Genomic DNA, 22,182 nt, shown 5'->3' with positions numbered 1-22,182 from the left:
GATTTTATTTGTGGTCATTTACATGACTCAAATACCAATTAAAAATGGATTAATCCTTAAGCTTCATAAATTCAGTTTTTAAAATCTTTATTTTCTCTACTTACACCAATTTTAAGAAGTTTTGCTTAGAGGGTGTAATATATTTATACTGAAAATATTTTAACTTTTTTACTTCAATTTTTTTTTCTAAGAATAGAAGGAAGGTGCCATTATTGTTTTGCTTCAGAAGCCAGTCCCTACCATTAGAAAAGACTTGGCATAGCCATTCACACGCACACTAAAGTGCTCAGGTGCAGTATCAAACAGACCAGTGAAGAATATACAAAACACCATTGTGTATAATACTGTGACAGTTTTTCAATATATTCACATACAGTAATCTCTGAGTACCTGAAAGGAAACTGGCCATAAATCCTAAAGAACCTTGTCTATAAAATTGAGTAACCCATCAATAGACTGTATCTCTTCTAAAAATACCCGTATTTTACAATAATATACAAGGTATCTGCTTGCAAACACAGAAGTAGCCATAAATAAAACTTTATTCTTTCTTTTCATTTACAAGCTACCAAGTACCATGTATTTACACAGCACTGGACACTTAAAGTAGTTGCAGTCACAAAATGATCCAGACAGCTGTTGATAAAGTAAAGGATCTTAAGATAAAAGCAAAGTAATACTGTAACAGATAAATGGCAAAAAAGCAGTTTTGCCATAATGATCAGACTTGCATGTTGCATCAATTCTGGTTGAAACGACTGAGCGCCATGCGATTCTCAGCTTTAATCGTTTGCAGTCTGGCTAAAGTTTGTACAGTCATTTCTCTTTTGCAGTTATTAAAATAAAAAAGTTAAAAACTATAGCAGCAACAAGCAAACCCTGTGACAGGAAGGCAAGGTTTAAGAACTAAAAAAGTTTATACAATGTGCTTAGGAAGGTCTGCAGAATTTATCTTCCATCGGCTGGAGTTCGACTGAGTGACAACATGATTCGGGCATATCTTTCACACAGTTCATGTGTGGAGTAGGAGGGTAACTTTGGCGGGTCATTGAAACCTTTAATCTCTGTAGAACAATCTAGCAGTTTTGGCAGGAAATCTGTCAGTTTTTCTTGCAAGTTGGCTGCAAATCAAACCAGAAAAACAAACATAAGCATTTATTGTCCACATGTAGAATTGTCCTTTTTCTGCCCAGTGTTGACTTTTTTTTTAAATTAGTGGGTAGAGGAAGAGGAGTTTCACTTGGAATAATTCAGATTCTTTAGACCTACCAAGCAATAACTAGAACATACCAATTTCCTTGTAAGTTGTTGACATAAACTCCCCTTGACATAGTCTAACACCACAAATGTTTTCCCATTCAAAAAGCATGTTTCCTTTACAGCCTGATACCTCAGTGCAACACAAAGAAAAATCTTTTATTTAAATGTGTACAGAATTATTCAAAAGTCAAGGTAGCTCAAAAACATTACCAAGGCAAAAAAGATACAGGTTTAATTCCAGATATTGAAAACATCATACTCATAAAAAAAGGTGCACAAGGGCCTTTTATCTTAATAATAAATGACTTACGTTCCATTTCTTGTCCAAGATAGGAACACCAACGGTTCCTCATATCTTCCACAGCAACAATATCTTTCTCTTCCATTTCATCCACCAGTAGTAATGGCAAACACGGGACAATCAGCTCGTTCATTATGATCAGGCCATTATTTACTTCCTGATCGTCTCCCGATTCAAACAGTGCTGCAGCATGTTCATTTAGTTTCTTCAGAAGCCACCACAAAAAAGGAAAGCCTTTAAGTACACAGCATTTCACAGTCTACCATGCATCATAATCAGTTTGTTTTAAAGCACAGTCTTCCTACAGAATTACCTGGCAGTTTTTATTACCTACAGCTGTATTTTAATATTTACTCCACAATGCATATGCTGTACTAATCCACTTGAACTTGTGCTGTTCCTCAAGCCACTTCATTTCATACCTGCCAACTCCAATTTTGCAGCTGTTTTGTTAAGACTAAGATTCTATCACCAGCTTTTATTTTTTCACTATTGTTAAAAGTGACATAAAAAGGAAAAAATCCCTTGTTTCAGGCAAGGCATTATTGCTGATGTCTTTCCCAATATTTGTCTCCTTTGTCAAACCATGGCAGCAGGGTGAGTCTGCTCACCAGCTCTGTCAACCACTGCTCCCACCCAGCCCAGACAGGACCGCAGTGAGCCCACTATAATCATAAAGAAAATTGTTGGCTATTCACAAAAATGGGGGGAATAATGTTTTCTTTTTAAATTTTGCTTTTTTTTTTTTCCTCTTACAGCCTCAGTATTAAATTACTAATGCAGGGAGGTTTGACATTTGTTGTACATGATGGCAACACTTTTCTATTAAATAATTTTATTAGAGCTATGCAGCAAACTTAACATTTTGAGACACATAGTTCCCCCTTCACTTACTAGCAAACATTCTCGTCTGTAGTGAGATATCAGCTCTTCGTCGTGCCCTCTGTAGGGGCCTTTGGACAAGAGTTCTTTGTTATTCTGGTAAGCATAGATAAGGTAGAGCAAGGCTTCCATGTAACTGAAGTGAAGAAACAAAAGCATTAGGTGCAACATCCACATACCACCTCCCTCAAGGTAACTACTTGTTCCTCCAAGGACAAGTAACTCCACTTGCTGGATAGCAAGTCCACCCCTTCCCACCAATCTCTTCATAATTTTTTTTTTAACCATCCAATTTTGTCTTTTACACACACTAGAATAAATTATTTTATAATTATGTTAGATCATTACAAACAATGTCTGATCCAAAGCTCACTGAAACCAACAGTTATCATTTCACTCACTTCAAAAACAACTTTAGATTGGCCTTGAGTATCTATGAAAACTTAATTTTTCCTGACTGAATTTATGTCACATTGGATTTGAGTTTCCATTGCCATGAATATCTTGATAGCATTCTACACCTCAGCAAATAAGATTTAAAGCTGTCGCCTTATTTCTATAACAAAAACTGTGAATTTTTAAGCTTTACTAATTTAAAGCTCTTCCAAGTTACTTGAAATCTAATGTGATGGAAGAAGCCATCAGAGCATTTCAACAGCAGAAGTGCTGTCAGACTGTTGATATTTCTGTCTTTAATCTGAATGCAGAAGATAAATGCAAGGCTAATTGGTAGAGAAGGAATAAAAGAGCACCCAAGAACCTATCAGTTAGTAATTGACAGAGATCCCTTCACGCACAGATGAACAATCTCCCCTCATACTGCTGCACATCATCTCCTGCAAACACCTGAAATGGCTGACTCTCTGATTTACAAAGACCCAGTTATGACAGACAAGCACTGAAAGCAGTTCTGGTAGCTACCCTAAAAACAGGCAGTTTGATATCTCATTTTTACTCAAAAAATAAAAAAAAAATAGGAAGAGAAATTTCCTAAGGGAGTGGTTAAAGGAACATGAAATTGTGCTCTCCTTCCTGATGAGAGTATGAGCTCGTGTGCCAAGCTGAAACTACCAAAACCAACTACCAAGCTACTGAAAGAGGCTAAAAATTATGTGGACACACAGAGCATATCTGAATACTCTGAGTCAAGAGTTTTCCAAAGTAAATAACTCAAGATGTAAGGTAATACCTCCCAATGAGACAATATAAAAATAAGGGAAAAGGCTACTTGAAGTCCATTTTTCCTAGCCATAAAAGCTCTTCATACCACTGGTTACCAATTAAACTGACCAGACAGCTGGAAATTTAATGCAGGAGAAAAGGGTAAGAAAAGATGATTACAAGACCTGAAACTGCTGGTTTTTATAAAGCTAGAGGGGGTGGACCTTCTCCCATTCTTAGTTCAGTTTTTTGTGAAACTGCAGGTTGAAGCTACAGTGTCAATAGCTCCGTTGATGCAAATTAAAACTCAGTGGTGGTAATTATTTCCAGTCACCCTCTTCTTACTCCTTCCCTCACCCTTTCCTGAAACAACTGTGGTGCCATTTAACACCAAGGTAAGTTATTTTAGATTATGATGACTGTATATCTAAGATCAGACTCCTTATATATCTTGGGTCTGAGGAAGGGACTACAGTAAAATTAGCAAAACAGATCCATAGAATCATAGGGTGGCCTGGGTTGAAGGCCATGGGCAGGGGGACACCTTCCACTAGACGAGGCTGCACAAAGCCCCACCCAGCCTGGCCTTGAACGTTTCCAGGGATGGGGCAGCCACAGCTTCTCCAGGCATCCTGTTGCAGTGCCTCACCACCCTTAGTGTAAGGAATTTCTTCCTGATAACTAATCCAAACCTCCTCTCTGCAAGTTTGAAGCCATTCCCCCTTGTCCTGTCATTCCATGCTTCTGTAAAAGGTCTCCATCTTTCTTGTAGGCTCCTTTCAGATACTCCCAGGTTGCTTTCAGGTTTCCATGCAACCTTCTCTTCCTTCAGGCTGAACAGCCCCAACTTTCTCATCCTGTCTTGACTGGGCAGGTGCTCCACCCCTCTGATCACCTTGGTGCCTCCTCTGGCCTGGCTCCAGCAGGTCCCTGTCCTTGCTGTGCTGGGAGCCCAGAGCTGGATGCAGCCCTGCAGGTGGGCTCTCAGCAGAGGGGCAGAGGGGCAGAATCCCCTCCCTGCCCTGCTGCCCACGGGGCTCTGGATGAGCCCAGGACATGGTTGGCTTTCTGCTTTCTCACAGCTGAACTGCACATAAGTTCAAGTGTGTGCAGACTAAACCTAAAATCACTGAAGCTGCTCACAAAATTCTGGAGCTCACTAGGTTGAGGCATTGGAAAAGACACAGAACATCTTAGCACTGCTTTGAAAAAGGCATTTCAGTCAAAACTGAAAAGCTGTACTGGCTTTCCAAGAAACTTAAAAGGCAACTGGTAAAGCATAGTTTGTTCACTTTTAAGATGCTGCCACAAGAGTGAGCTGCAGGCAAAACTCCTACCAAGGCTCATTAGCTGCCTGAGTTCATCTCAGCCAAAGTAGGTTACTGCTCCACACTAAAGTCAGAGGAGAACTGCCTGAAAGACCCCTTAATTCTCCACCTGCAGTGAAAAGTAGGCCTTGTCCCCCATCATCAGGGATGACAAGTGACCATTGAAAGCAGGCATGAAAAAGATAGACCAAACTAATGTTGATTTCTGTGTTTGTTCAGCACATTACAATTAAAGAAATAAATACTGCTTGAATAAAAGTTGACTTTTTGCTCCATCAAGACATCAAGTGCTGCTAGGTTATCATTCAATGGTTTTGAATCTAAGAAAAGTTTGTCAACAGAAAGGTGGGTTTGTGGGGGGGGAAAAGCCTCAAAACAGTCCTACTAATGAAGATCATATTTCTTTTATGAAAGTCTATCCTTTCATGAATATTTTCAAAGTTATGTTTTTATGATTTTAGTGTTGAATGAACTGACAGGGATCAGCAGTTTAGTCTTGTTTCCAGCATAAGGATGGCACTATTGCTCTCCTAAGTGTGCAAGGTGGGAATCTCTGTAAATCTCTGAAACCTTTGGGAACCTGAAGCTGAAACACAGATATGTATTTGCACAAGAAGCCTTTGGAGCAGGTCACTGGATAGCCAGATCTCACTCATCCACTAACTATACTTTAGTCCTACTATCTTTGTATCAGAAACTTCATTAAGCACTTCTGAAATGGTACCTTTTATTTCTGACCCATATTAGAGTGTAAGTATTATCACGGTGGTGATAATAGGCTTGTTTTTTAAATTATGAAAGTTCTTTCTAACAAACACCTCACCCTGTTATTGTAAATAGTGGAGAAAGTCATTTAGCACATAGCAGAAACCTCTGCTTCCCTCTCTCCTCCACGGCATAACCAGAATATGTCATGGCAAGAAGGAATTGAAGGTGCCACTCTGGAGTCCCAGTGCCAAAGAACTTCAAGCTGTTTCACCCGAGCTGTAATCTCAGAGAATGCATGAAGGGGTTCCTATAAACCACACCAATGCCTGTAACATTTTTGCCTCTTTAAAGAATGAAGCAACACCAGACTTCAAATAAGCCAGGCAATCTTCTGACTAACATTTGTACACATACTGTTTAAGACCAATAGTGTAGCACATTTCAATTTAGATTATTAGTAAATGTACTATTTATTACATGGTGGTAACCTGAAGACAACCCAAGACTCTGGGCTCATGGTGTTAATCTGTATAAAAAGAGGTATCCTGTCACAAAGGCAAGTCTGTGTCTTTTGCAATCAATTTTCCTGTATTGTTTGGGGCCTTTCTTTTTTGTGAAGATATAAGATGAGAAATATGGAGCAATTTACTACTCCACAAAGAGACAAAGAATTAAATTTGACTCCCGCTACAAATTTCCCTACCTATTGTTTAATACACGAAAAATCAGTGATTGACTACATTTATACTGTAATCACCATTCTTGTTGCATGTGTAGATCAGAATAAATAGGAGCTGTTCTGAATTAAGTACATAAATGTCACCCATTTTATACAGCCACAATTTCTGACTTGGTTCAAAAAGAGAAGGGAATGAATCACCATAGAGTTAAGGACAATCAGCTACAACTATGACAGCTATGCATGACAGTTTTACTCAAATATGTTCTGTTTTCCTGACCTTTAAAGGCCACCATAGGTTTTGGCTCAGACTAATGCAGAAGGTAAAAGTGCTTCAGTGGGAAGACCCAGCCAAAAAGCAGGAAAGACACAGACTGACTAATTGTGTCTGCTAATGAAAGCAGATAAATGTATGTGCACAGAGTGACACCCAGAGCACTTAAGAATAGGAGAAGGAAGAATAGGGGTGCTTGTGGAAGGGGCTCTGTAAAGAACCCATGGCTTGTATAAAAAATTGGAAATGGAAATTAAACACTTCTTAATTTAGAAAACAGCTTTACTTATCAATATTACATTTTGCTTTCACATTGTTCCACTACATTTGAGTTCTATGCTACCACTTACCTCTTTTTTTGGAAAAACTCCAATCCTACCATGAGAAACATGGTTGTTTCCCTGAAATGTCTATAGTCTTGATGCCATCTCTGCATGTAAGAAAGAGTAAATAGAAATTCATCCATAAAAATGAACTATAACTTCTTTTTAAACACATACCCCCCTCCAGTTAAATTTAGTGTCCAGTCACAGTAAGTACTAAGGATACCAGTGGGCTTGCATATGAGGGAAGTCCACCAGAATCCATCCTTCCCTCAATAAAAAGAAAATTTTTAAATGTCAAATAATTCTAGATGAGATTATTGTTACAGAACCTCTTACCATTTGAAAGGAACACAAAGCATCTTTGGAGAACCACAGGTAAAATTATACAAGATCTTGGTTTTTTTTCCCTGTATTACTCAGGAAGTGTTGGAAAGCTTTTTCATATGCCAGATATTAAGCTTAATTTTCAATACAAGAATGACATAGAAAAAGCCTGAACACTTTACATGGGAAGTGCTAAAAAAACCACAAATGCAACTCTGATGAGATGCTCTTGCTGAAGCAGAACATTTATCTGACTGCATCACCATTTATACCAAGTGACTCCTGGTTCACTTTACAGGTAAATGCTCCAGGTGAGAAAGGCACTTTCTTTACAGAGGGTTAAGTGCTGACTTTCAATTGAGCATTAAAGATAAATTAGGGGGCAGAAGACCATAAGACACAGCTACTAGCAGATTCAACAGAAAGAGCTTGAGAAAACAGCCATAAAATGCCAGCTCACTATACTGGACTGACACAATTGATGGAGAAACCCCCAACTACCTATTGCAGAAGCTAAAAAAGGGGCAATTTTCTGCAGAGGAACAGAAGACAGCTCTAAGAGTGGGGAGTGGGGCTAAGTCCAGAATTTTTTGTTCTCTTTGTGCAGCATCATTCAGAAAATGGTAAAACACTGAGCCCTGCACAGCCAAGAAAATGCAATTAAAATACCCCTCTGAGGGTCCCTCCCTATCGGTGACTAGGGAGGCAAACTGTAATGCAGTAGTATCTACTGTAGGTCCTAAACCTGGTAATGAGAAGTGGAAATTAAAATGTTTTTCATTGGATTTGTGAGGGAAAGATTACTCCCAATTACCCTCCTAATCAAGTTGTTGGACCTACCAACACAACAAGGAGGTACAGGTGGTGCACTGGAATCTGCCCAGGACATAAATACCCACTGTTAAAGTGTCTTCATGAACAGTATTACTCAGACTTGAAACTGTTGCTGGAAAATCAGCTACAGGCTTAGCTTTAAATGTGAGATTAATTATTTTTGCAGCTATTAGTCACAATTCTTTAATGTTCAATATTCACTCTCACTTTCCCTCCAAGTTTTTTTCCTCCTGTGCTGTTTCTAAACAGCACAGGAGGAAAAAAAAACATTTATACCAAGTGACTCCTGGTTCACTTAACAGGAAAAAGCTCCAGGTGAGAAATTAAATGAATAAGCTGCTTAGGCATGGTCTCAGCAACGAAAAGAATCTGCTGCTCATAAGAAAATGGGAATAGTAGCTGCAGAGATAGCTGGAGGAGAAGCACAAATGGGACTGTGCCTGCTATGCAGCTCTCAAGATGAGCAAGGCTGGGCACAGACCAGTCTCCTCCTTCCTTGCCAGCTGCCTAGAAAAAGCCATGTGGCCCATGTGGTGACAAATTACAAAATATTGTTAGTGACGTCAAGACTTGTTAACAAAGTAAGGACAGATTCCAACCTGACACTTATTAATGACTCAAACACTGGAATTACAGATGTGGAAAAAACAGCTTTAGCTCAAGAGCAGCCTTTAGACAAATAAGGGCTTTAAATAAAAAGCCAGTTTTAACTTCTCAGTCTGAGACAAGAAGAAATTTGTGAAGACAGAATTCAGCTTTACTAATAACTATTTCACATTACAACTTAATTTAAAGCATAAGAAAGACTGACCTCATATTCTTCCATGTTTACTTCATCTGGCTTTATCATTTCAAGTTTGGCTTGAGCAACCTTCATTATGTTACGGCACCTTACAACAAACAAAAGAAAAAATCATTAAATATTACTGGAAATTCACAGAGTATCTTATTATCCTTACAAATAAATACAGAAGCCTTAAACAGTATGAGCTACAGCCTTATGCAAACCAGTATGAAAACGCCTTGGAAAATGTACATTTTATTATGCATGGTATAATCAGCAGGAGAGGGCACACTTTTAAAGTATGCATGATGGAAGCCTGTGCTATTTAAAGGATTATTTCTTCTATTTCACTAAATTGCCACATTGCTCAGTCTTGCTTTTAATTTTAAATTTCAGATAGTTTGAAACTCCCTGACAATTACTTTGCAGAAGTTTAGAAGATAGAAATCAGGCTGTTTTCTAACTTTTAATTTACCTACTTATATAAGTTAGTAGATGAAATTTTGAGTGGAAGAGAGACATAGTCTTGCTCTTGAGTCAGTCACTCACCCAGTTGGAAAGACTTTGCTCTCTTCTACTGGCTTTCAGGGCAGTAAGAAAACACAGTGAAAGAAAGTACAGAAAACTATGTGCAAAATGATGAACAACAATGAGCATTTCTACTTATTTTAGATGAGTAGAAACACAACTTCTTGATTAGTCTTTTAGCAGGGATTTTTATAAAGATGATTTGTTTTACAATGTCCGTGTGCAAGCTATTAACTAGGAGATAAAGCCAAACACACCAGCCAAATATGAAGGGGTGTTTCCACACATCAGAGAACATTCATGAACACAGGAAATGAGACGTGCAGATCTTATTACCTTTCATCAAAGCTGAGATTGTGATCTCCAAACTGCTCCAGTAATGTCCTCTCAATTATCTTCTTTGGTGCCTGGTTTTGGATGAAGTAAACAATTGCATGACGCAAACGATAATCACATTCAGGTGGTGGATCTTCCTGGGCTAATTTTAGCAGACGTGTGTACTCCAACTTAATTGCCTACATAATAAAAAAAAAAATAGACATTATTCCTTCTGGCTTTTAACTCAAACATCACAGACACAAGATACTTTATGTGCCATAACATTTTACCTATAAAAATTTTTAACAGTTCCACAGACCATCCTTTTAAAAAGTCTAAACTATACTTTTAAAAAGAAAATAAAAAAATCCCCACAGATAAATTGTCAAGTTGGTACTCCCTCTCACCAGTTAAGCCTGACAAAGACCCCAGTAAACCTTCCCTTCAAAAGTAGTTCCAATCCTGTGCTATGTCTCCCTGAGAGATGATTTATCCAATCCTTAGAGAGGTTTCTTTAAGCCCAAGACAAGTATAAGATTTCAGACACTTGACCTTAAGAAATTTTATGAAGTCTCATAAGGTAAAAAAGTACCTCTAATACATGGTTAAATGCAAAGACATGAATAAAAAAATACCCTACAGGAAGTTTAGTGAACGTGTATTATTTGGAAAATACTAAGTGGCATGAAATATGTACTTCAATGAAAAACAATTGATAGGATTTTTGAAGAAAATAATAATTCAATATGAACAGTACTGCCCTATAGGGCAGGATATAGCCCTCCCTGAATAATTTAGAGAAATTTTAAAGGCCAGAGTAATTTACTTTTCCAGCTTTGCCAGCACATTAGATTTTAATGAACCCCATTTGATATGTTCATTAGATTTTATTCACTAACACTATACAGCATAAACAGGAGCAACAAGAAAAGGAATTAGAAAAATGGTGACAAATGTTAACACACATTCCATAATTTCCCTCTGAAAACAAGGAGGTTACCAGATGGTTTCCTAACACATTAGCAAAGTTTCAATACAACGTATGCATAAAATAAAGCATCAAAGCATCAAAGCAGTCAAAAAAAAAAAAAAAACCACCAAAAAACCCCTGCTCAGTATTTCAAGTGTCTTTATGCTGTAATACCTGAAATTTAACTAACAGAAATTTGGGCTCCCATCCTCTGCTAATAACACATTTTGTTTCAGGACTAAACATGTAGGGTAATAATCATACAGTTTTACAGAGCACGTGGAGACCTTTAAGACTTAGGAGAATTTTCTGCATCGATATCTTTAAATACTCATGATTTGCATTACCATTAAAAAGGATGTTTAGGACAGCATCATAAATGCCAAAAGCTACAGAGTTTTGATTAGCTTACATCAGAAGTTCCACCATTAGAAAGTCAACATGGCTAACAACTAAACCTTGTTTATTGAGGAAGCAAAAATAAACTGCTTTAGACATTTAATTTTTCATAGAATTTCTTAGAAGTAGGAAAAATGCAACACAAACCCTATACTTTTACAATAATTTTAAAATAATGTCAGATCCAGAAATCTTTAACAAAAAGAAAAAACCACTATTTCTCTACACAAAAAAAAGGGACAGTAGAAAAAAGTACTATATGCTTTCATTTTCTGACTAAGGATAACAAACATCTTAAAGGAAACATTCTGCAATAACTTGTCTATAAAGATTAAACAATGATTGGAAGACATGACTGACCAAGAAATATCTGAATGTTAGTCATGTCTTAAACCTGAGGTCTAGAAGGGGAGTGGAACCTTTGCTGTAACAATGACCCACACCAATGGAGTTTCACCTGAGTAATATTAAAACAAAGATACAGAACCCCCCCAGTTTTTTGGAAACAGTAATTTCATCAAAAACAAACACATAAAGGAACACAGCAAGAGTAGTAACAGACATCATAGAAGCTTTTATAGTAAGTTATGGGAAAAAGTGAGATTTCATCTGATGTGTCCCAAACTAAAAATTTTGCTCCCAAAACAACCCCACCTCATCTGCATCCATTCATACTGAGGTATTCCTTCAAAATGAACCATATTTCACCTCTTCTAAGCTATTACAAACACAACTCATCAGAAAATGAGTAAGGAAAGTTTTCTACTTTATGTCAAAACATTTTCTCACTCAAAGACATTCTGCCCCTGTAAAGCCTAAATGTTTAAAGACTTAAAATTAAAGACAAAATCATTTCAACTGAGCATTGTTTTGATAACTCCAAAGATTAAATAGAGTTTTATTTTGAAGTAATTTTCTGTTTTAAAATTATCAAAACACCCTTCATATTAAAAAATATAATTAGATATAATTGAACTTTCTGGTTCAAATCAAGGAGTGATTTGATCAAATTAGGATTTTTTTTTTTTTTACTTGAAAAACACTTTACATATTTTCATTAATAAATTTGAAAATACAAAAGTAACCAACATTGAATCCCAAGCAAACCCAGTTTCACTGAACAGAGGCTGTGGCAGATGTCTCTCCCTTCCCTGAGATCAGGCACAGTTAACAGAGACAGCCCAGCATACACATTATGGTTATAACCCTTCTCTAAAAACCCATGTCAAACAACCACACAGACAAACCAAGAAACCAATCCAGGAGGTTTCAATTTCCTTACCAAGGGGCTGCAGAGCTTTATGTTGGTGATGTTAGGGGTTTTTGTTTGTTTGTTGCTTGTTTGGGGGTTTTGTGGCTTTAGAATTTCCTCTACAGCATAACAATTAAGAAGAAAACAGACTGCTACTCAATAACAAGCAAGAAACTTCTTTGAGAGGATTTTACACTTTACATCATGTCAAAGCAACTCCCTTTCTAATACCCTGAAAATTCAAAAGGCCAGGAGCTAAAGGTGCTCAGAAGCTTGTGTATTTAGGAAAATGAACACATTCCTAAATCTGATGTCACAGTGAAGACTAATCACCATAAAAAGCCTAATGTCTAATTCCCAGTAATAAAACAGTGCTCAAATAAATAGTATTGACATTCATGCAGTTACACAAAAGCAAGCAATTTAAAATTATTAAAAATCTTTTAAAGAGTACAAACCAAGAAAATCTCTTTGAAATAAACAACAAATGACTAAAAATCCCGGGGTAAAAAAAAATCCTTATGTCCCACAGTCTAGCAAAGGCATGGGTTTTATTACTAACAGGAGAAAAAAAACATATTTTTGTTGATTACACATCTAGATTTCATATTACTAATATGTTACTCACTTCTATTACTAAAAAGCTAAAATGGAGAAAGGTCTATGAGCTGCTGACATCAACAGGGCAAATATCTGTATATTTCAAGGGATAAACATCTAAATAAGGGACTGATAAAGACAAGCATGTATAAATGCTGGAAAAGACTTTATATACAGAAAGGGGTAGAGGGAGTAGCATATCTAACAGGAAAAGTCAGAGGACAAAAAGTTGAAAATGTTAGTTGTACCTTAAAGAACCCTGCTTCTGGCCCACACCTGTCATAAACATTCCTGGCTTTACCTATAGCCATGATAATACCTTGCATGTTCGGGGTCAGCATGACCTGCCACAAGGGATTTAAGGTAAAAGTTTTAAATGATTAATATTTTAATGACTAAATTCAATACGCCTTTAGTCTCATGCAAAATGAAAAAGCAACCTAATGCATGCATACATTGATATGGCACACTTCAATACAGATCTGGTGAGCATATTCTGCAAATCAAATCATGGCATGTGTTTATATAGTTTTACTGTAACAACATTAAAGGAATCTTACGAAAAAAAAAAGGAAAAAAATCTGTGTCAAAAAAGTTACATGGACCAAACTTCCCAGGAAAGGAACATGCACAGTTCAGCATTAGTATCAAGCAGAAACTGCACACTGAATAAGTGCTACCCGTGGCCATCAAAAGATTAAAAAAAAAGTTTCAAGTAGAAAAATCATCCAGTCACACTTGAGATATACTGCACTAAAGCCACGTGTGTTTTATGCATATTTCAAGGTCAAAATAAGAGACTCACTGCTGCAAATGCAATCAATCCCTGAAACATCTGCAGACAATTTCTTAAACATCAAACACAAAACAATTAAGAAACATGAAGCCAAACACAAGACATCTCTCACTGCTATCCACATCAGTTACACACAATTTGATACATCCAAGCTACTCAGAAAAGCCTTTCTCCTTTTTCATCTGTAAGCAAAGGAAAACACTCCCTCCCTGCCCAAGGTATTGGTGGCACAGCAACAAATGATGAAGGATCTTAAACTCCCTGTGAGTCTCCCACACATAAAAACATTTTAAAACGTGAATACACTCACAAAATGAATAAAGACATAGGCAAGAAAGTTACCCTCTAGAAAGACAATGGCATAGAGACAAAAGGAAAAACAAACAAGCAGGTAATTATATGAGGTTAAATCTGCATTTCTTTCAAGGTGGAGACTGCACATCTGTGAGAAGCTAAACTCAGTGTGACAATGTCAATTAAACCATTTTATTCCCCACCCCATCCTCCCAGTTATAACTGATCACACTTCCAGGGCACAATGACCTGAAATATCTATTTGCCTAGGGAAGCTAAAGCTCCCCAAGAACCCATGTTTAGAGCCCTGAGAATATGGGCTGCACCAACTCTAGTCCCACCCAAAACAAACACAGAGTAAGCAGTGACAAAGCAGGGCAGTTTGATGACTGGCAGTGTTGTTTTCTACTGCTGAAACTGGGCAGCAAAAAAAAAATGCTCCTCAGGAAAACAACAGGCCCCTCAATTATTCCTCAAGAAGTAGCAATTACATGTACCACCACGAGTCTGAATTATTTTTTGATATTCACAAGATTCAGTTCTACCAGCCATATCATTTGCAGGTTATTTCCATGGCTAATTTAATCCCCAAAGCCTGAAGAGCTTAACCTTGACAAGTAAGAGATCAGACTTTACTGGACTGACAAGAAAGCACAAACATTAAGAACATTTCTCAGTGTCCTGTCCCTTTTTAAATAATGCAGCAGTGTGCAGTCTTATCACCAGCATTTTGAAGGTTACCTGGCCTAACACAAACATTCAACCTCCACAGTTGAAGAGACAGATACACCTCCAGTGTAAAAGGCAGCATGCAAACCGTGCCCAATTAAGAGCTTGTAGTGCTCTCCTTCCGTATTTCACGGCAAACTATGACATTGTTAAAGATCACAAATCGCTAAGCATTTAGTTTTGCAGAAATCTGTTAGGTGTCACAGTGTGCAAACATGCCAAAAATTCTCATCAGGCAGCACAAGGAAGCACCGAGGAGGAGCGGTGCACACAAGTGCAATCCGAGGTACCTCATCGTCATAACCCCCCTCCTCTGACTCAATCACAAAAGTCCCCACATCGGGGATCGCCACCTCTACCACTCGCTGGGTAGGAGCTGCTTGAGCTGGGGCATTATCAGAGCTCTGCAGAAGAAAACCATTATCAGTACATGCTTGGGGGAAAAAAAAGAATAATCATAATCATTATCAGAAAATACAATAAAATTATGGAGAGATGCAAACTGACAGGCTGATCTAGTACAACGATGTTCATTGCTTAAATTGTGAAAAAATTCAGAAGCTGTATCTAGTTAGAGAATATAATTAATAATTATAATTTTTAAGCAGCACATTTTAAAATTAAGCCATAATTACTGAAATTATTTAATTTGTACTTTATTCACTAATTCTATCTTTACAGGTTAGTATACCAGTATTACAACTCTAATATCCATTACAAATTTAAGTCGCTTGGCAAAGGATGACTCTGTAACCACCATTTTTTGTACATTTCACCCCAAAATTACTAAGTGTATCATAAAATATCAGATTAGTTTAGGAAGGGACCTCAAAGATCATCTAGTCTTAAAGATGCCACCCACTAGATCAGGTTGCTCAGGGACCCATCCAGTCTGGCCTTGAAGAAGGCCAGGTCAGATACTTCATATTTGAAATACCTGATAAAGTCACACTAAAGGATAGTGAAAGCTAACATTTCCCAAGGCCTAGGAGAGAAAAAAAGTACAAAAAAAGCCTTTTAAACAACATTTAAAGGAGCATTACATTAAACTGGATTATTTTTAAGAAGCGTGATTAAATAGAAAATCAGGAGGAGACTACCGTAGTTACTAAAATTCTTGGTAAGTTAAACTAAGTTTTAAAGAACAACAGAGACAAATATTGGCTTCTATGGTCTATCCCTGAATAACAGGCAGTTTGAAACATTTGCAGAACTTAAACCTTGACTGTAATCCAAGCAATGGCCATGTGCTGTGCTACTTGTTCTGTAACAATAGCCTCACCTTTTCACAAAGATTCCAAAAACACAACATCTATTTACACCTCACACTGTATAAATACAAAGGAGGGCTGTGCAATCAGAAGGCATAAAAAAAGGACAAAAGGCATAAAATGGAAAAAAATGAACGCGTGGTGAGTAACCTACAATCATGTTACATGTGCTGATGTTTGCTTTCCTTCTTTTAGAAATGGACAAACAAAAAGGGAAGTCATGGAATATATGCCTGCATGTCTCAACGCACATGGAAGCAGAATAATTAAAAAGCATGCTGATACACTAAGAAGGAAGCACAATTCTGCAGAAGTGAAATTTGGGGATACAGAGAACTGCTTTTAAATGTTATCAGAGTACCTTCAGATTAACTAGAAGTTGACCTACATTTGTTTCTAAATAATGTTTGCACGGTTTGGTTTTTTCTTTTGTCTCATTAAACAGATCATGGTGTTCCTCAGCCACAGTCATGTGAAGTCCTAAGGCTGACCACTGTGCCAAGTGCCATTGTCCTGAACTACAACACTTGATCAAGTGAAAAAAGTCTAAGATTCTTTCACATTCCACTGGGATGTTGTCCACAAACCTGGAAGGAGGACAGCCTTATGAAAGACATTTTATCATGCATTCTGGTATCTTCACAGCCACCTTTTCAGCTGCAGCAACACGTATTAAACAGCCTCCCAACTAAGCTGTTCTGAGAACTCAGAAAAGGCCAATATGCAGCAGCCTAAGGCTTTAGTGGCAGAGCATCTTCTCATCCAAAGTTAGATGAGTTTCCCTGTTAGCTTCAATTCCAGTTTAGCAGAGGAAGTGTGCTTCCCTGCCTTCCTGCCATCACAGAAAGGGTGCAAAACACAGCAAGTCAAGAGGGTGCCAACAAGCTGTCACATAGTTTTCAAACACTGCAAGGTATCCGGGGCCAGACTGCTTCTGTTTAATGAGGAGTCACACCTGATGTTGGGAAGCATTTTGCACAGAACTGAACTGTTCATACCCTAAGTGGTTACTAGGGATGCCTAAGGAAGCTATAGTGTACGTTTATGGATATAGTTCCAAGACAGATGCTGTTTTAATGGCACACAGTTTTGTGGCAAACACATTTGTCATTTATCTACATACTTAGAGGGAAGAAAAAAGTATTTGCTGAAAGAAGAAAATGTCAAATATTAGTTTCTTTAATAACCTATAAAATAGTTAATGTCCCATTCCTCTTATATACTTTGTAGAAAGTGAAAACAAACACCCGACATTGATTATAGAAATGTTAAATTATTGTAGGCATTCTATGAATCACAAAAAAATATTTTCATCAAGTTGTAAATCTGCATTAAAGCTACAAAATACTGTTGAAAAAACCCTTATTTTTGAAAGCTACAATAACTTCCACAGGTCTGCCAAAGGAACTCAATTATATTCTTACATTTCCCAGATAAAAACCTGAATGTCTAAAGCAATATTTTCCAAGTCTTTCACGTGGACTGTCGATGTTTACTCCTGAAAAATACATGGAATCATCTAACATTTTTAAAAGATGGTGGGCACAAACAGCTGATTGTAATTTGAACAATATGCTGTACTCCTGACAAGCATTTTAATCCCATAGAGAACACCTATCTTATAATTTTTTTTTTTTGCACTACACCCATTACTGTTGCACACAGTTTCTGGATGGGCTTTAGTGATGGACAGTCCCTGAAGAAAAAGCAGTTGTCACTTCAAAGTTTCCAGACTCACACCCTTTTATCAGTTTTTGTATCATTTTCACTTGCAGAATAAAAGCAAAAGAAGTATTTCAAGCTCTAAAATGTCCTCACCGTATCCATTATAGCTTCTGGACCTCTATCTTCTTGTTCAGCTAAAGCTTTATTGATTGCTTGTACAGAATCTTCTTTTAAGTGCTTTGAAATATCAGTTCTTGATGGCTGCTCTAAATACTCTGGTTCTCCTGCTTGAACTTAGTGACAGAAATAAGACAACAATTTTGTGTGTTAACATAAGCATGAATTTTAAATTGATTAGTTTTATTTAGATCACTGTCTCATAGATAAGATAAGCACACAGAAAATGCAGGGTAGGTCACACAATTCACAAATACAACTCTACACCAGTCTGTGTCTCAGCTAATTTTAAACACTTCCCTATAGATGGATCCCTGATTTTGTATTAGGAACAACAGACCTGTCCTGTCTATAGACCCATTAAGGCTCTGGAGTGAGGGGTATTCATCAACCAATCATCAGGGATGACTGAGAACAAAGGTGAGATTCTAGCTGGAGTTTCTCTGGGATACAGACTCAACATATGGAATGACCTCCAGCCACCTGAGTGCAAGATCTAGTTTTGCTTTGTAAAATAATAAACACAACATATTTTTCTGCCTTATGGGAGACCTCAGTCTCTCCACTTGAGAGTAATAAATTGATTAAATATAATATAAATAGTGTCTTATATTCCTTACATGATGAAACCAAATTTTGGCAGACTAAACATTAACTTTGTACTTTCCATTACTGACAAAAGAAAAAGCATGAATCTCAAAGTGTTTGTGAACTCAAAACATAACAAAAGATGAAACAACTCTCCATAGAGTATGCAAAACAGCAATCCCATTAAATCCCTGCACTTCTTACACTCATTTTGCAGTCACACATAGCTATGAGAAATGTATGCTCAATCTTTAGGACTCAAATACAGCAATAAGAACATCTGGACAGAAAATTCATCATGTCATCTTTCACATAATGTACACAGCCTACTGCAATGGAGCAAAAGGTGAATATTACCAAAAACCTGGCAGCTCTGGTTTATAATCAGATTGCCAGTGGTCCTTATTAGCTGGGTTCCAACAAGCATTGGCCTCACAGTTGCTGGTCAGAATCTTTTCCACAATTTTAAAACCCTAATTGCCACACAGTAATTTTTTAAGCAGGCTCTACTCTCATTATTGTTAAATCTATTCAGTGCACTGAACTAAATACTTTATTCTGCTCTTCAGATATAATGCTATTCTGATTTAAAATGTGAATGTAGGTCTCACACGAAATCATCCTGAATAGAAGAAATACATCATTTACAAACTGTCAAGTCCTCAAAACAGACTGGTGAGACCTATCTTTAAAAGAGTCAGGGGGGAAAAAAAAAAGAAAAAAGAAGCTCAGGACAACTGGGAGGGAAAAGCCAGAAGAAGCAATGAATAATTACTGTCTTTAAATAAAAAATGAAATGCAAAAACCCACCCCAACAGGCTAAACTTGAAGTATAGTCATCTTGGCCAAGTAAATAGCTGTAATCAAGATTACACAAATTAACTTTTTCTTCCTTCGTTATGTTCTAAAATATATATACAAGCCCCAGTGATTTTTGGTCCTACTCCCTTTCCAAACAAGTAGAAGCAGCTAACCTGGAGCAGGTGAGGGTGCTGGTGCCCTGGGTATCTGAGATAACAATTTCTCCTGCTGTGCTTTCTGAGCAAGTTCTGCATCCCAGTCTTCAAGTTCTTTTTCAAAACGCTTATTGTCTTCCTTGACATAATCCCTTAGATCAGAAGGCAGAGTGTCCATTCCAACCAGCATCTGCCCTGTTTCTTTGTTGAACTCCTCTGTGGTAACATGAAATAGAAGTTTCAGAAAAAGAAAGAACAGGACAAAAGAAAGTAAAAACTATGTTCAACAGATATCCACAAGTGAATTACCATAAATGCACAGTGTAGCACCAAACCCCCAAAACTGTATTAGTTTTAACTGGTTTTACTATCTGTTGAGCATTCTATGTGAACATTCAGAGAATACTCACAAAATCCCCACCATTTCTTGACTGTATTACTGCCACAGAGAGCTGGACACAAATAAACTCACCAAGAGAAAAGGGGAAGGAAGGTAGACCTAGAGGAATTCAGAAATCTAGCTGATAAGAATACTAGCTAAATTGATTAATCTTCATTTTGCTTTGAGAATGCTCTCTGCAGGGGTATCCCACATCCCAGGGGATTTACCAGCAGTAATTGCCCTGCAGTGAGCAAGCTTCTGATTTAATTGGAATAGTTCAGGCAATCTACAGGGCCCAAACACCCTATGACTCCAAGTGCACCACCAATGTGGCAACCTAGCAATGTCAAGGGTAATATTGGTTCTCATTTAAAAACTGAACAAATGAGCACTTGAGCCTTCAGCCTTATGAAAAAAGCAGGAATATTTTCCATGACCTTCTACTGAGTATCTGGACACTTTCACAGATACCTCTCTGGCTAACATTATCCAAAATTTTGTGTTAAGGGATCGCTGTCCTCTCTTTAATCACTTCTATACAAAGCCTTATAACTGCATACTGCTACATGACCTGAAAAAAATTTCCCAACCCATGTATTACTTAGGTTTGATGTGTGGTTGTTAGGTCTAAGTTATTCACATTTCCATTTACTGTATAAGCTTTCAAGTTTCCATGCTCCAGTAGAGCGTATCAGGGCTCTGAAACTTATGGGGAAAAAAAGCAGCTACACGAGGATTTTAACGTCAAAAGGCTCATTTCTCTATTTCCATACTTCTCTCCTAATCTTGGGATAAACCCTCCAAAATTCTGCAACCCCTTCTCTAAATATTTACAAATTAGCAAACAGGTTTTTTTTTAAATCTTAATAATGCTGAAAACACAGGCATTCTCTTTATTGATCTGTAAGGTGAACAGCAACCGTTCCACCCACAAAAACAATCTAACAGCAGTTAGTTGTTTCAATAACTATTAAAAACATTTCCAAACTCTGGAAATCCATCTGAAAGAAGTTTGTTTAACCAATGTATTCAGCTATTCTATATCATGCAGAATCTGTGTAGATAATATTACCTTGTATCAAGTACTGCTCCTTGTCATTAATATACATTAAACAATATGCACTGGCATTCCTGTAACCACCAAAAGAGTCCCGTTCCAACTCTTCCCAAGTTGACTTTGTCACAGAAATATCATTATATTTCATCCATCTGTTCTGGTGGTGGTCATAAATATATGCCCAGTAGTGTCCTGCATTCGCTTGACCCTCATGAACTAGGACAGCATGCAACCTATAAGGAACCTTAAAACAAAACAGGAAATAAAACAAATGTCAAACCCTCCCTGACAGTATTTAGTTCCTACTGTATGCCACCAATAATTGCTACATGAAATAAAGGTAATTGAAATAAAGTTAATCAGAATCAAAACACAACAAGTAAAGAGGAAAAACAAGTAAAGCTAGCAACCCACTAAGCATAAGGACTTGGAACTATGTTACTTACCACTACTAGTTACAGAAGATCTTAAAAATATTAGTATATGACATATATGTCTACTCTGATGTCTTTACTGCCACTCATCCTCTTTTCTTAATTCCTTAATATTCCTACCTTCATTGCATCTATCAAAAACCCCTCAAATAAGTCAGCCTTGACTGTCTCTGATTTGCTTCAGTTCCAACCTGGCAAACCTGTCAAAAAGTCTGGAAAGGCACATGCAAATTCAAACTCAGTATTTTTTGTGTGAAAGTAAAAGAATTTATTTAAATTAGTATCTGCTTCGGTTACCCAAAAATAGAATTCCCACAGTAGAATGGGAAAACAACTATTTTCCAGTGTTTGAACTATATCAGGAAAAGATAAATAAAGCATGTAAGACCTGAAAAGGTCCCTTCCTCCTCCTGAGGCAAAGGAGGATAGCCGTTTCTAGAATCAGTGGAAAATGAATTCCAGGCTGTATCTGTAAACCAACAAGTAAGAACAATGAGAAACTTAGTTTCTAATGAAGTAATTGGGAGTCTGAAAGAGAGAGAAAAGCAGAATGAATGAGTTCTTTCTTACTTATAAGTCCTTTGAGAATATCTTAGTGATTGACTCATTCTAACCTGCTGGAATAGCACACACAACATAAAAGGGAAAGCTGAGCTTCTCTGCTATGCACACTGTGTCTCAATGACAACAGCTCAGCTGGGATAAAAACCCTAAAACCAGCTTGTGCTGGTGTCACAGTCTCTTTAACTCATGGTGTACTCAGTATTTTTTGCAAATATCATTGGAGTACTGCAACAATCATAAACACACACATATCTGTGACTGGAAAAACTCCTTGAAGTTATTTTTGAGCTGATCATTCTCTTCCAGGCTATATGCAAGTGCTGGAGATTTGCAACTCCCCT

At 37.3% G+C, this 22,182-nt stretch overlaps 1 protein-coding gene across 3 annotated transcripts in view; it reads right to left on the bottom strand.

Moving 5' to 3' along the window:
- Positions 1-524: 524 nt before the first annotated feature.
- Positions 525-22,182, bottom strand: part of USP25 (ubiquitin specific peptidase 25) — an 88,111-nt gene continuing 66,453 nt past the window's right edge. For 2 of the 3 annotated variants that reach the window (XM_030234432.2, XM_050972870.1), the window contains 11 exons: positions 20,859-21,087; positions 19,423-19,620; positions 17,837-17,976; positions 15,038-15,151; positions 13,177-13,272; positions 9,726-9,904; positions 8,889-8,967; positions 6,944-7,023; positions 2,456-2,579; positions 1,571-1,766; positions 525-1,121 (listed from right to left, as the gene is read on the bottom strand). In XM_030234432.2, the coding sequence (XP_030090292.1) occupies positions 949-1,121; positions 1,571-1,766; positions 2,456-2,579; positions 6,944-7,023; positions 8,889-8,967; positions 9,726-9,904; positions 13,177-13,272; positions 15,038-15,151; positions 17,837-17,976; positions 19,423-19,620; positions 20,859-21,087 (1,608 nt within the window). In that variant the 3' untranslated portion in view covers positions 525-948. The remainder of the gene's footprint in view (positions 1,122-1,570; positions 1,767-2,455; positions 2,580-6,943; positions 7,024-8,888; positions 8,968-9,725; positions 9,905-13,176; positions 13,273-15,037; positions 15,152-17,836; positions 17,977-19,422; positions 19,621-20,858; positions 21,088-22,182) is intronic. The other variant, XM_030234431.2, reaches the window with a different exon arrangement.

Source organism: Serinus canaria, chromosome 1, assembly GCF_022539315.1.
Source record: "Serinus canaria isolate serCan28SL12 chromosome 1, serCan2020, whole genome shotgun sequence".
Lineage (NCBI taxonomy): Eukaryota > Metazoa > Chordata > Aves > Passeriformes > Fringillidae > Serinus > Serinus canaria.
The sequence above is the reverse complement of the archived record's forward strand: the minus strand, read 5'-3'. Positions and strand labels throughout refer to the sequence as shown.